Source organism: Crotalus tigris, unplaced genomic scaffold (genome assembly GCF_016545835.1).
Source record: "Crotalus tigris isolate CLP2741 ecotype Arizona unplaced genomic scaffold, ASM1654583v1 scf7180000017754.2947050, whole genome shotgun sequence".
Classification (NCBI taxonomy): Eukaryota; Metazoa; Chordata; class Lepidosauria; order Squamata; family Viperidae; genus Crotalus; species Crotalus tigris.
Window position 1 is genome coordinate 2,738,069 of NW_024096616.1, and position 15,777 is coordinate 2,753,845.

Here is a 15,777-nt window from a genome sequence, read left to right on the forward strand (position 1 = left end):
TCAAGTGTAGCTAGGAGAACTTTTCCATTGTCATTCTTTTGTCAGGAAAGGTTTACAAAACAGTCCTGGAAAGCAGGAGAATATGGGTTCGGTCATCTGCCACCAATATTCTGTCACTTGCCTAGGGAATATGGCTTTAGAAATCTGCCCAAACTTGATCTCCTTTTGTCTGAACATGGTCTGAAAGAGCACTAAATCTGTGCTTCCAAGTACTGTACACCTGCAAAAGCCTGCTGATCATGGCCTTTGCGCTTCATGGGAAAGTCGTTGGATGATTGTGGCCTGATGACTGTCTCTTAGCTCCCACAGGTTAAAGGAGTGGCATCAAGCTGATTTCTGGATAAGGTACCTTGAGTTGCCACATAAAGGATGGGATGCAAATCTAATAAAAATAAAATACTAGTAGGAAAGAGTTGTCTATGTGGTCATCATTCAGTGCTCAAGTAGATTGTCATCAGACAGAGTAGAGCCAATCTGGAGGAACAACACAACCCTGCCAGAACCTTTAGATAGGTTTTGGCTGCAATATTCATCCTGGAAGATCCAAGAATTTACATATTAATCAATCGCGCCCAGTGGTGATCCAATCTCTTCCTCAGTTTCAATTCCTATATGGAAGACAAGAGAGTTGCAGTGTCTGCAGAGGGGATGAAGCAAATGAAAATAGGTCACCTGTATTTACCTTTGCATCAAATGCCATCGGTGTTTGTGATAGACACTGCTGTAGTAGGGTGACAGGAATTGCAGTGTAACAAGTTCCAAAGCCATCAAATATGGAATGCTGAGCTTAGGACTTTTACACAGCTTTAACATGCAGTTCAAGCTGGTATTTCAGAGGAGTTGCCTTTTAACTGTCCCAAAGCCATCAAATATGGAATGCTGAACCTAGGAGTTTTTCAGATATTATCAATACATGTTTTATTTAAGTTGCATCCAATTCTGGTGAAACGCAAGAGTCCTGAGGAAGAATGCTGAGTCAGTTCTGAAAGTGAGTAAAATACTTCCTGGGCACTGTGCAGTTGCATAATTACTTTGTAGCTCCTGAGCAAATACGTTTGGTCTGATATGCATGTGTCATCCACAGTATTAATTGTCAACTTAACTTGACACAGTGGCTAGAAAAATCCAGGAAACAATCCAATCAGCTGAGCTGATAAAAAAGGTACAGATTAGGAGAAGACAAAGTACAGCAATTATTCCAAATGGGATGAAAGTTTAATGGCCTAGTCCAGCGGTTCTCAACCTGTGGGTCGTGACCCCCGCCTCCTTTCTCCACCTTAAATTCTAAATAAATGAGTGACTTTCAGTGGAGATTCCATATTGGCTCTTATCGGGAACAAATGGTGATATGCAAATGGGTGTAGAAATAAAAAATCTGAGATTAGGAGAATATGAGTTCCCAATGGGTCCCCCTCCTTCCCTTTCAATGAAGCATTTTTTTTAAAAAAAGTAGAAATCAATCTGAATTGCCTGAGTGATGCACCTTCCGTACCAGCAGAGGTCAGAACGCTTCCCTCGCATCGGAGCATGAAGAGAACTCGCTTGCCGGTCTCAGTGCTTGCGAAATAAGTCACGTTTTCTCCGTCAGGAGATCTGGTGGAGAAAGGAGGCGGGTTCAAAGGTATCTCTGATGCAGAAGGAGAGGACGGGAGGCTAGTAAATAACCCCCGAGACTTTGGTGGGCTTTTCACTCTGGACTCTTGGGACTCTTGCTTCCTGGAGCTGGAAAGTGAACCTCGAAGAGCTTTAGATCTCTCCCTGCGCTTGTGAGCTGCTTTCTTCCTGATTTTAGCCGAGTTGATCCAAGAAATGCAGGCTTTGGCGTTCTGGCTGACCGTAGGCGCTCTCCAGCTGTTGACAGCTGTCCATGGGGGACCCCAGCAACAACGCTTTGTCGCGCCGGACATTACCTGGTCCCTGAGCAAGGTACGTGACAGCAATGGTAAATGGCTTCGCTTCTGCTACTGGCATGAAGGGTGGAAGAAGGCGAGGAATATATTGTGGCTGATCCCTTGAATGCGAAAGTAAAGAGGGCTCCCTGGGGAAATACATTTTTATTATTTTGACAGAGGTAACAATGAGTGGCGATTGATCTGCACGCATGCATGAAGCTATATTGTAGTACTGGAGCCTTCTTCCTTCAACCTAATCCCTTTTCTAGAAGTGATGGGAATTGTAGGTATTCCCCTCCTCCTCTTAAAAATGTTAATTATAATGCACAAAATCTCTTCTTGTATGTTGCTGTTTTTTGTATTTCATATTTTATCGTAGCTCTCTTCTTCCTATTTGTGTGAAAACTTAAGTCAGGAATGCTTTAACTGTTTTTGGGCTGGGAGTGTGACAGAATGGCCTATGTGACTTCTTATAATTCTATACACACATTTTGGAAATCTGAGGTAATGCTGAAGGATTTAATACCACAAGAGTAGCTGGTAACATGTTGGCTTGTCAATGTAGTTGGAAAACAAATAACAATGGGTTTCAAACAAAGGCTATTATTATCAGGAACCCACATCTGATTACTTTTTGTTGTTGTTAGCAGAAATTTAATGTTATGTTTTTGCAGGCAGTCCTAATGACTATGCATGTGATGTTGTAGTTAATTCTTGCCACCAACGGAATGTGAATTTTAGGTGTGTTAAAACTCTGCTCATCGCTGCTACTAATATAATCTTTGTTAGAAATTAATAGGAATATACTCCAAATGCAATTAGTGGAGCTCCCAATGTCTCATCATAATGGGTAGAGAAATGATTTCTGTGTAATTGTATATTTAGAACCAGGCTAAGGAAACAACTTCTGATAGTATACTTGGTCATATGGATTTGAACAGAGCAAATAGTAGTAGGTTAGTAATTATAATATTAGTCACCCCCTATGATAGTATATACTATAGTATCTTGCTCAAGGCTTTGTACTTGAATGCAAATTTGAATAGTGTTTCTTACACCACTGCAACCCTTGCAAACTATTTGGAATTGTGGTTTCCTGAGTTCCTATTCATCCTCTTTCATTTAAATTAGGAGCAAGATAAATAGTTACCAAAGTAAATATATTTAACCTGGCCACTATCCTAAGGATCTCAGGGTAGGCTACAAGCCATTAAATACTGAATATAGGGCAATAAAATGAACATAAAAAAATAAGCAATACTTAAAATAACTAGTACAATAGGCACATTTTTATTTTTTTTTCAAAAAGACTGACTATTAAATATCCAATTGACTGCTTGCTGGCCTTCAGGGAAGGGTCACTCCAAAGTAATCCAATGAACTTGTTGGAAGTAAGTGTTTGTGATATTGACTCCATGTGGAACATAAGATGCTGCTGTAAACTGAATTACAATATTAAGTCATTCATCCCAGGGTGGTGTACATTCACTACCAGCAGCTTTCCATGTTTCACCTAATTGTACTTGTGCCTCTGGGGAGTTACGGGACATTCTGTCTGTGAAAAACACTTTGTCTATTAGCAATTGCTGCCACATCCTCCGATTGGACAATGGCCCAGCTGCTGTTGTCCTTCCTCATTTTTGTGCCAGGAAAATTCCCAATTGCTTCCCTTGATAGGGATGAGTCTTATGGGAGGGGAGAGTGTCTATGGAGATTCTCAATCATCCAGGCCATGGTTGTTCCAAAGGTGCTTTTTAAAAGGCAACTGGATTTGTAGTTTTTTCCTTGAAAATGTTTCTGAAGAACTGAAGAAGGTTCTTGGATGACAAGTAAAATGTTTTCAACGAAAAAACTAAGAAAATCCTGTTGCCTTTTGAAAAGCAACTTTGGGCTATAATATTGTGTGGAGGACACACACACACACTGTTAAAGTTCAAAATGCACCTGTATCAAATTTTAAAATAATGCCTTTCCTACTGATGTGTTGGTTTTATAGCTATTTTTGTGAGTAACATTGCAATGGTGCAGTGATTATAACATATGCCTTGAGAAACTCAGGAAAAAGTTCCATAATTAAATTATGGAAAGCAAAAAAAAAGTAATAGAAATGTTTGCCAGATTTCAAACTGGCAGCCTTCTATTTATAATACAAATATTATCATTATTATAATATTATTGATAAAGATTACTCTAAAAGACAATAAGATCATGGTAACGATTCATGCAACTCAGGGCTATTCCTGTGTGAAGTAGCCATTAGAGTTCTGGAAATAGCTTGTAAGGAAGTAAACCACACCAGCCAAAACAACAGGATAAAGGGGAAAATATTATATATTAAAAAACAGCAGTCGGAAAACATACCGTGTTCACTGTGTGTGAACAAAGTGATATTCCTGTTTTCTAGAAATGATTGCCAGTTGGTTCTGCAGACAGAGCAACTGGGCAACTAAATTTCATTTTTAATATGTGCCATTGTACCAACAGTAAAAAAATGACAATAAAGATTATCTGTCTATCTGTCTATCTGTCTATCTTATTTCAGATGAACAACTATTGTTTTTGTCATTTACAAAACTTAGTGCGCAACATAGCATGCAGACATAATTTCCCATATGCATTGTGAATTCCTTGTACAGTTCTAGGATGTGGGATACATAAGACATTCTTTTTGGATATGCAGTTCGGCTTTTTGAGGAGTGATTGATTGATCGATCAGTGCATGGGCTTAAATGCCTCTTACATTGGAATCTAATAAGATTGCTTTCAAAATTATCTTAAATGTTACTTATAAAACATTACATTCTAAATAAGGTGCTCTTCCTGCTCTCTGAGCTAGGTTGTTTTTATGCAGACATTTCATTACCCAAACTAGGTAACATCATCAGTGCTAGTAAGGGCTGGCGTTTGCTCTTAGTTTATATTCTAGTGCAGTGATTCTCAACCTTTCTAATGCCGTGACCCCATAATACAGTTCCCCATGTTGTGGTGACCCCCAAGTGGGTGTGGCCACCAATAAGAGGGAGTAGGACAGCTAGGGAAAAAGGAAAAAAATGGCGGACAGCATGGTTTGGTGACCCCCGTGAAATGGTCATTCGACCCCAAATGGGGTCCCGACCCACAGGTTGAGAACCACTGTTCTAGTGGTTTGCCTTGTCAGTGTTAGTGGTCTTGAAGCTGCTAGAACAGACATGTCAAACACAAGGCCCGGGGGCCTGATGTGGCCCGCAAAGTGGTTTCATGTGGCCCGCAAAGCCATCCTGGAAACAGTGAGGGAACGGCCCCCGCTGCCTTGGCCCTGGCCCAGGCCGGCTGGGAGCCAATGTACAATTTTGTGGTGGCCGTCTATGCTGAAATGCATTCAATCTTAGCTCCACAAGGCCGTCTGGAAACAGCGAGGAACCAGCCCCTGCCGTGTTGGCCCCACCCCCTGGGTGCATGCTGGAGAGGTGTCACCCTTTGGGAGGAATGAAGAAATGCACCATCGCCTGGAAGTGGCCAGCAAATGGCCCTCACCTACTTCACATATCCGGCTTGATGGGCTCTGCCCTGGTCCCACCCATTTCTGCCAGAGACTCTCAGATCTGAGGGTAACCACAATGCTGATGCGGCCCTATGAAATTGAGTTTGACACCCCTGTGCTAGAATATAAACTGAGAGCAAATCCCACTCTTTTCTAGCACTGATGATGTTATCTAGTTTGAGTAAAAAACACATCTGCAAGAAAACAACCAAACTCTGTGAGTATCAAGGACCCCTCATTTCAACCCTGAACTACAAATATTTATTGGTACATTATAAATATCCTATTACCAGAGTACTGGAGATTACACTTGACCAAATGAAGCAGAGGTTTTGCAACACTTTTAAGAAAATGTCCTTGCACAAGAAAGCTGTGTTTGTTAAATAAGCTTAATGATTAAACTTCAATCTTAATTCTCAAGGACGCTTATCTTTTTTTAAAGATCTATGTAAATTTAGATTTACCCAATAGCACTTGCTGAGTAAGGGACACAGTGATCTCCATGAAGGTTCTGGGGTATGTCACTGCTGTTATGTCTAACGTGTGCAGACCTGAAGTACTCTGTGATGAAATTGTTATAGATTGCAGTGCTTTGCTTCTGTGTTAAAAGTGGCTTTCAACTGAGAATTTACCAATTGGAGCTACGGGGAGTCATCCTGTCTAACCAGTCTCTTGAAAGGTTTCTCCAAACAACAGAAAACTCCTACACAGAAAGCACTTCTCATTAAGAATTAAAAGTACTTGCCAATCCTGAAGGGCTGGGTGGGCCGAGCCCTGCATTTTCATAAGGAAGTATAGGAATCTGTAGTGTCCAAGTGACTGGGGCCATTGAGGAAAATTCTCCAGCAGGTAATAGAATAACTGCAGTCCCAAGAGCACCCCAGGATAATATTCAAAGCAAAAGGCCACAGAAATATTTTAGCTTTGCTTTGTCTAATCTAGGGCTCTTCAGAAGTGGTGACCAGGCTCCTGGAAAAAATGCAGGCTCAGTACAGGTAGTCCTCCACTTACAACAGTCCATGGAGTGACCATTCAAAGTCATAATGACACTGAAAAAAGTGTTTATGATCGTTTTTCACAGTTACGACCTTTGCAGCATCCCCTGATCAAAATTCAGATGCTTGGCAATTGGTTCATACTTAGGACTGTTGCTGTGTCCCAAGGTCAGCTTTTGTGACCTTCTGACAAGTAGAGTCAATGGGGAAGCCAGATTCACTTAACAACCAAGTTACTAACTTATCAGTTGCAGTATGGCAAGAAAGGTCATAAAGGTCATAAAATGGGGCAGAACTCACTTAACAGAAATTTTGGGCTCAATTGTGATTGTAAGCCCAAGATTATTATTCCCTATCTGGAGGACACTTTGGATGGGAAGGCTGTTCTAATTCTCCTGCCTGTCCACAAAGCTTTTGCTCTTTTCAAGCTTTGCTGTAGCCTCGCTTGTACTTTGATACTCAGAGAAAACAATAAGAACAAAAATGTTTTCTGTCTGTTGCCTTTTGAAGGCCACCTACGTAAATAAATTTTATGCAGGAACCAAACGAAACTATAAGATTAACTGAAGTCGTAAATCCTTTTTGTACCTTTTCTAGCTGCAAACAGAGAGTTTCCCATGGTCTAATGGTCTTCCACAGTGCTTTTTTTCTAAAAAAAAAAAAAAAAAAAAAAGATGCCAGAACTCACACATGTCATACAACCCACCTTGCCTACCCTACAAGGTTCCATCCAAAAAAGGTGCCGGAACTCCGTTCTGGGCGTTCTATGAGAAAAAAAGCCCTGGTCTTCCATATGAAAAATGCACAGAAAACTACATGTTTGAGAGAAGCTTAATCTAAATATCTTAGAAAGTAGCATTCTGGGTTTAAAAGTGCAGTGGATCATGGGACTCTTCACAGAAAGTCTAGAAAATGCAGATTTATCACTTAAATACAGATCTTGTTAAACAAAAGAAAGGAAATCTGATCAATTGAAAATAGGATAGGAAGTGTTAGATAGGCACAAAGGGATAGTTCAACCACTCCTCTTTTTTCCTTAATTAAATTATACTTTCCAAGTTCTGTAACAATAATTTATCCTGTTAAGGAAAACATAACATAGCTGCCCTTATGCTGGGGTGTTCCAGATGTATTTGGGCTGCGATGCCAATTTAGCCAGTGTTCCCCAACCAGATTGGGGAAGGTCCTCCTGTCAAACCTAATGCACCATTTTAAATCTGGTCTTTCTTTACACCTTTAGGTCGAAAACTTTGCATGGGAGAACTGTGGTCCTCCATCGGAACCTGCAATAATTAAGAGTCTGTCTGTAAGTCCAGATCCAATTGCTGTCCCTGGAGATGTGACAGTCAGCGCATCAGGGGCCAACACTATAAGCCTCTGTGCTCCTCTGAAGGTACGTGAAAGATGATGGAACCAAACCAAACCAGAATTGTTACTTGCATTGATAGTAGTACATTTGGTAAAATAAACATTATTTATTTGATATCTTTAACTAAACCAGGCCTGATATAAGATTGCACTGTTTTATTTTTTGTGGCAGCTCAACTTGGACATGGGTAGCTCTAGTTTCTTCAGCTCCCCCCTTTGTTCTTCCTTTCCTAAATAAAGGCATCTTTGAATAATGTTCAAACCCTGATGATTGAATCCATGTAGTTTTCTTGGAACCTAACAGAATGCTGCCTTCTGGAGTTTTTTTTCCCCCCAACTTTCCAGTCCACTCAGCAGCTTTGTCATTCTCAGCTGATGCCCCGTCAAAGCATCAACCATGGCAGACTCTGCTTAGTCTCCAAGATACCTCACAGTCATCTTAGTCCTGCCTCTTGCTAAAGCCCTTTTCCCCTTCCTAATTGTTGTCAGAGAAAGACATCTCTTCCAGTAGATCAGGAGTGAATAGTCTGTAGACCCAAGGCTCCTTGCCAGTTTTTAGCAGTGTGATTATTGAAAAGTGGTGCTGCCCTTTCCAGCCGTGTTAAGTCAGAAAACGCAGGAAAGCTGTATGCCCTAAAATAGGCCTGAGACCATTAAAAATGAAACAAAATAACAAAAAATAAGCCCTCGCTTAATGTGGAAAATATTAGCCCTGCATTTTGCATAATTTCCCCATTTAGTATTTTCAGTTCCCTGTGACTAAAAAAATTGGCCATCCTCCAAATAGAAGAAGGAAAGGGTGCTTGCAGGTGTTTTAGAACAGTGTTTCTCAACTTTGGCTCCTTTAATAGTATGAACGTCAACTCCCCATGCGGGCTGTGGAATTCTGGAAATTGAAGTCCACTTATCCTAAAGTGGTCAAGGTTGAGAAACTTCATAGCCTGTAATTTCGTTATTATTGGAATAGATGGGGTTTTGATCCCACTTACATTGTATTGTGATACTGCTGGTTTCAGTGTATCGCCTGTAGTGTTATTGGCTATTCTGATTTACATATTTTTACCCCGTGTAAGCTATTTGGGAGTTAGATAGCCTATTATAAAGCATTAAAAAAAATCAGCAGAAATTGGATTCCAGCTTATCTTCTCCTATTAAGCAACTAGTTATCCATACCATGGTCTATCCCTTTCTAAGGGATAATAATAAAATCAGGAGATGTACAATAATTTTATATCCAGAATGATGTCAGCCTTCAAAGACTGTAAAAGCTGCAGATAATACCCACAGAGTAATATAATGAAAATTGCCTTGTGTTTATTGATTGTACTGATACAACCTACTTGGTTTTGCGCAAAACTTTTGAATCTTGAAAAATTATGTATATATGAGCCTTTCAAGCCCCAGGCCTGAGAACGTGGGTTGTGATTTAGCTCAGATGTTGTATGCTGATTTCTTCTAATTTGTTCATGTTCTCATGGTTTTTTTTTTTTCCTGTCTTACTGGTTTCTTGATCTTTCTGTTACTAGTTCTCATAGCTGTGTTCATTCTAGCATCATCATTATTATTATTTTTGATCTAGTGCTGTTTTTCCTGTTTTAGATTTTGGGCACTGAGGTAGAAAGGGCTATCTCAGATAAAATAGAATGAAATTCTGTCAAAAGAAGTAGAATTTTGTGATTTTGGGTCATCTCCAGGTGGGTTTCCAACTCACCTAGCATTGGAGCGCTTCCGTCTTCCTCACCTGGGCTGTGGACTTCAGCTGGAATCAACTGATAGGCCCCTGGCTTTTCTGTTGTAGAGTCACAGGATAGTATGGGAATCCTTTCAGCTACAATGCTATGGCTTGTTCATTAGCTAGAATTGAGATTGACTCAAAATGGCAAACTGAGGTTTGCTTCTAACTAGGAAACTGTGACATGATATGTATGTTTGCACGTTCAAGGCTGTTTTCAAACCCAAATCTTCTGGATTTTGCACCAAGCTTTTTTTTTTAAGTAAGTGGGGGGAAGAGATATTGCTCACATTTGGCCAGACAGCACATTTCGCAACTGCTTGGACAAGGGACAAGCATTTTTCTTGAGCTTAGGCCTATAACAGGGGTAGGCAACCTTGGTTCTTTTATGACTCGTGGACTTTAACTCCCAGAATTCCTGAGCCAGCATGGCTGGCTCAGGAATTCTGGGAGTTGAAGTCCACGAGTCATAAAAGAACCAGGGTTGCCTACCCCTGGCCTAGAGGTTCTCTTAATATTTATGCAAGAGTGCATTGGTCTTGATAGCAATGCCTGAAAAAAATTACACATTGGAGAATAAAGTAAACTTAGTACCGCTCAGTAGGAAACTCGGAGAAGTTGCATTTGTTTTTAAACGTTAGAGGACACGGAGAGTCTTATGAAAATGGAACATAAGTAGCAAATCCATAATGAGAAATTCAGTGAGTTGCCTCTGATAATTTCATTTCATTCATTTATTTGGGTGCTGTAACCAATGCTGGATTTCTCCAATTCTGCAGAAAGATTTTGTCCAGGGATGCTGTTTGCTCCCTGGCCATGGCAGCTTTGCAGGTATTGCATGCCAAAATCCATTCAGTCCAATTTCCACATCAGTTTGCACCTTAAGAACACAAAACGATGTGAAAATTCTCATTAAAATTCATAGAGTTTCCACAAACATTCCTGTACATCTTGGGCCAAAATAGATTTTTAATCCTGATTTTTTTTTTGAGAGAGAGAGAGAGAGAAAGAAATACTATATTGCAAAATTTAGAAAAGTGCAGCATAGTAGTCTAGAACGTATTTATTAGGTTGATTATTAAAAATGTGACTTAGGTATAATCAAGCCCTCATCTCTCCTTTCAGAGGTACATTTCCTTCAGGCATGTTCCTCAAGAGCATTTCATTTCAATTGCCAGCTCTTCAGAAGTTGTTGGAAGCCAGTTTCCTGACGTCTTCAGCTACAGCCACACTCAGAATGCTGGAAAAAGATGAGCCTGTTAATTCTGCTAACAGCAGGAAAATCCAAAGACATTTAGCCAATACCCTGCCTCTCATCTATGTTTTCATTTCATAGTGTGATGGTTTCCCATCTAGTCCAATTATGGCCAGTGGATCTTGCAAACCCCAAAGTCACTGTCCCTTTGCTATATTTTAAATTTCTGGGAAATAGTAGCATCTTAGCAAACCTCGGTGGCAGCTGATCTCTGTGAGAATGAGGAAGTGTAAGGTCATGGTTGGAGTGACTGAATAATACACACATACATACCCTGTGAGAAGTGAGTCTACACCACTTCTTCCCAACTTCCTTGTTGCAAATTCCCTTCAGCTGTGATTTGGGAGGTGCTGGTAAGGAGCTAGAGATAAATTGTACCCGCTTATGAATAGAGATGATGGCTGATTTGAGAGCAGTGAAAAAAAAAACCATGTGGAAGTGTTCACATTAGGAGGAGAGAGAATCCCTCGCATAGGAAAAACAGAGCTTCAGCTGTTCTCAGAAGCATCACAGAAAACAGGACAAGTGTCTGAGACCTTTGATACCAGCCAAGCTGGCCTGCCTTGTGAGCATTTGTCCTGTGAATCCTTATCATGCTGTTGGGGGAGAGGAGGCAATCCAGCCAGAACCCAGAGGCTTAGTTAGGGGATTCTTTGCATGCCTGGCCACCTTGGGTAGTTAAACTGTGTTTTTGGTGTCTGTTATTTCCTCTGAGGACCAGCACAGAGCAATGGTATTGAACCTTTATTTTTCCTGCTATAGAGTTGTTGTTCAGTCGCTAAGTGGTGTCCAACTGTTTGTGGGCCCGTGTACTGCAGCGCATCAGCCCCCCTGCCCCCATCCTGGAGTTTGCCCAAATTCATATTCATTGAGTCAGTGATACTATCTGATCATTTCATTCTCTGCCATCCCTCTCTCCTTTTGCCTCCAGTCTTTCCTAACATCAGGAATGAGTCCTCTCTTCTCATTTTGTGGCCAAAATATTTGAGTTTCAGCTTCAATATCTGTCCTTCCAAAGGACAGTCGGGGTTCATTTCCTTTAGGAGCTTTAGAGAATATTCACAGAGGAAAAAAAAGGGATGGCAATAAATGGCTGGGAAAGACGACATCAGCTGATATTCTGCAGACGTGTTAGAGAAGGCATGTCAAACTGCTGGCCCGCGGGCTGGATGCATCACATCGAAACCGCGCCCACCCCATTGCCGGCACTGGGAAAAAAGTCGCGATACGTTGCGAGTTTGAAATGCCTGTGTTAGAGGATAGCGTTTCAGCTGTTAGCTAAGCAAGGTTGGGGTTTGGCACCAGGTTGGAGAAAACTGCTTTCTATACCAAAAAGGATATAAATGGGAAGAGTGTATAGGAAACTTGCAGCATTTGTATGGCTCTCTACTGCTCCTAGGTGGTGGCTTATGATATCTGAGAACATAAGAGCTGCCTTGCTGAATCAGATAAAAGTTGCATTTGGCTGGCATTATTTTCCCAGCTGGTCATTAGGTTTATGTCAAGGGTGCCCAAGTGATTGTAGCTTAGCGTTAGAGCGCATGCTTTGCTTATTAATACTCCTTACAAAGTGATAGGGTCACCCCCCCCTTTTAACTTCTGTATGTTGGATTATTTCATGGAGAATAAATCCTGTCCATGAACATGCTCCTTTAATCCGATGCATTTTATAATTAAGTAATCTTTTGCAAGGGGCTTTCTCCCACACTTTCTCCCAAGGTGAATAGAAAAGTAAAATGGCAACATCCAACTGCATCTCCCAGTTGAGCTTATTGGGAGTGTGGCATCCTTCATCCGAAAGGAGATAGCGGTAGAAGAAAAACGAACTTTTCTGGGGATGAGGTTTACACCTCTTTCAAGGTGTGTCTCCCTGATATTTATCTTCTCCCAGATAAGGTGGGGTCCCAAATTTAGCTGTCAGACCAGATTCAGTCCCTATATTTAAAGATGAGTCAGGGTTATTGTTTTTTTCTTCAAAGCAAGTAGCCTAAATAGTGATACACATTCAGAAAATTGACTGAGCAATCACTGATTTCTCAAGTTGTTTTAACTAGTTTGCTATCAACAACCTATTGGGAAAGAAACGCCAGGTTGTATTAATGACAGGAAGAAATTTTCAGACGGAATATTAATGCTCACATCTATTTCCAGGCAACTGTCATACTGGAGAAGAAGCTTGGGGATATCTGGATAAAAGTCCCTTGTGTGGATCAGCTTGGGAGCTGCACCTATGATGATACTTGCACCATGCTGGACAGTCTCATCCCTCCAGGCGAGCCATGTCCACCGCCATTGCAAACTTACAACATTCCATGTCATTGCCCATTCAAAGCGGTGAGCCTTCTTCCTCCTTTTGTTTCTTAGTCTTCGAAACACAGCAACAAAATCCTTTGGGCATCAGCAGCTGCTCACACTCCTTTCTCTGTAAAGTTGGTATACCACCAATAGCTGTGTGCCTCCATTAATGCAGCTCTGTCCAGAAATAGATGATAGACTGGCCAAGATTTTCAGCTGTAGTCAAATGTGCTCTTAAGTTTTTTTTTTTTTTACTATTTACATAACTTCAGTCTTATGATTACAAAATGAATGCGTTCAGGTGGCCCATAATGCAGTGCATCTCTGAGAAAACTTATCAATTAAAATGTAATGATGCATTAAAATAAAGGAGTTAACTTGCCAATAGAACCGGACACCTTTCAAAGAGGAATCTGGATTTTCTGTGAAAGCATATAGCTTGCTATGGACAGATCACAACATGCAATCCTTGTGTAAGTTTTCCAAAATGCTTTATTGTACCCTATTTCAGCCCAATTCTCTTGGCTCTTCGCTATTTTGCCAGTGTTAATTTCCAAGTTCTTTTTTCAAATCTGCTTTTAGCAATCTATCTTGTCATAGTAGATATCCTTTTTCTCAGAGGACCTAGCCAGCATCTTGGGCTATAGAAGATTTGCCTGTGTTGACTATCCACAACGCTTCTAGGTACCGAATAACAATATAAAAGCAGACAATGGAATGTTCCATACTGAGTCATGCTCAAATGCACAAATTTGTTTAAGCAATTTGCAGTGATCTTTTATTGATTACACTGAAGAGCTATTTCAGTAGTTCAGTCCTGTAAATGCTTCCTCATTTCTGCTCCTGTTTTAAAAGATATGCTTGGTGTGCTTTATTGGTACTCAAACTGTACTCTGACAGACAGGGAGAGGCAATATATCAACTTATGGAGACTGACGGGATGGCTTGTCTTTCTTTCAGGGGACCTACACCCTTCCTTCCTCTGAATTCTTCATACCCAACATGGATTTGCCTTCTTTCCTCACCAATGGAGACTACAAGATGAGAGTTGTGCTGAGCAACGGGGACCAAGAGATGTCCTGCACCAAGCTGTCCTTCTCCTTGCAGGCAGAAGACATACATGCAAAGCTTTGATGGCTACACTGAGTCTTACTGTCACGTGCCATGTTTCTTCCAGCTTTTTCTATTCCATTATGACTAACATGAAGAGTTACTTTGCCGCATTTGAAGAGGAAGGGTGATAGTTACTGCTCTTGTGACGGCTGTTAATTACTTGGAGGACCAATTGGAGAATCCAAGGAAAGAATGTTCCTTATTAGAAAATGATGCCTGCCTATCTAAAACTTATTAAGGACCAGATTATACAAATTATTGGTTGGAAATGGGGATTTGCCTACATTAAGCATATGTTTAGCTGGCAAATACTCTGCCAGGTGCATTGGGCCCAGCATTGGAGCATTCCACTGGAGGATTCCTTATTAGATTTCCCTACGCCTCTTCAAGGCATGAGTTAGTGGAAGTTATATAGGTGTACTGATGACAGGATAATCTAAACCAGGTATTAAAAAGACTGGAGAAGCTGCATATTCTGCTTTGTGGATGCTACTTCAAACTATGTAAGATGCTAAGAAAAAGACTCAGGCATATCTTGAGCAGAGATTTGAAGCTGCTGCAGAGCTGCTTGTCACAGCTTGAGACAGCTTGAGAGTCTCTGTGTGTTTATTGGTTTTTATATACTTTTTACACACACAGGCTTTACCATTAAATGCTGACATCTTACATTCATAAGTTTAACCATTAGATGCTGACATAAAGTTTCTTCATTGGAAAATTCCTTCATATAAGCAACTATTTTCTAGTAACATATTACCTGATCAGAGACCAGGTAAAAACAAATACAGATAGATCAAAAGGAGAAAGAACTGACAAAGGCAGGAAGAGATAGGAAGTAACTTAAGCATATTATCTATTTAGGTAGGTGAGGTATTAAGTCAAAAGGGGATGACCTTCTGGCTGCTTCATTGGGACAAAGGGTATCAAAAGGTTATAAGGTTTCTGGGGGGGAAAGCATGGCAGTTTGCTGCGCATGCATTTTTCCCCACAAAACTAGCCAGATCTACCTCTTTGACATTTTACGGAACCTATATGGAGTGGCTCTTTCAGTATACCAGAAATATTTTTTAGAATGGGACAGTTTCTAAATGGTACCTTGTGGAATTCTCATTCTGAGATCAGTATTATCCATTGTATCTTTATCCTGCTGTTCATAAGCTTAATGTTTTCTGGGGAGGTGAGGCAAAGCAAGCATGAAAAGAATTTTTTTAAAGTGAGCAGTTTCCACTTTTTACATAAGAATGTACTAATTCTTTTTAAAAAACGAAGTGCTTACAGAGGTATTGCTGGGCAAAGCAGCACATATCCCCCTAAATGAGCATTTCTCTCCTTGTTTGAAGACTGACTTTTTTGTTCCTAAGGAACCAACTGGCTCCACTTATTAACAAGTGTCTTAGAACCCAACTTTCTATTATTTTCTAACATACTGTACCTCCTATGCATTAAGCAAAACTTGACTGTCTAATTAGTGACTTGGGAGGTAATCAAATAACTCAGACATCGATTAAATTGTGCCATAATTTGAATGTCATGTATAAATATCCTGTTAACAGAAGGTTCAGCCTCCAAACAATGATTGCCAAGTGATTAAGAGTGTAACAAGAGTG

The 15,777-nt window shown here is 40.5% G+C and overlaps 1 protein-coding gene across 1 annotated transcript; it reads left to right on the forward strand.

Moving 5' to 3' along the window:
• The first annotated feature begins 1,576 nt into the window (after positions 1-1,576).
• On the forward strand, positions 1,577-14,641 carry GM2A (GM2 ganglioside activator). Its single transcript, XM_039340922.1, has 4 exons — positions 1,577-1,926; positions 7,648-7,800; positions 12,914-13,096; positions 14,018-14,641. The coding sequence occupies exons 1-4, from the start codon at positions 1,810-1,812 to the stop codon at positions 14,189-14,191; spliced, it is 627 nt and encodes a 208-aa protein (XP_039196856.1). The 5' UTR covers positions 1,577-1,809; the 3' UTR covers positions 14,192-14,641.
• The last annotated feature ends 1,136 nt before the right edge of the window (positions 14,642-15,777 follow it).

What these genes read in the sequence shown, in the direction of transcription:
- GM2A (XM_039340922.1), top strand. Translation starts at nt 1,810, where the DNA reads ATGCAGGCTTTGGCGTTCTGGCTGACCGTAGGCGCTCTCCAGCTGTTG. An exon ending in TTACCTGGTCCCTGAGCAAG is followed by an intron (nt 1,927 to 7,647) that starts GTACGTGACAGC and finishes TTACACCTTTAG; the next exon opens with GTCGAAAACTTTGCATGGGA. An exon ending in GCCTCTGTGCTCCTCTGAAG is followed by an intron (nt 7,801 to 12,913) that starts GTACGTGAAAGA and finishes ATCTATTTCCAG; the next exon opens with GCAACTGTCATACTGGAGAA.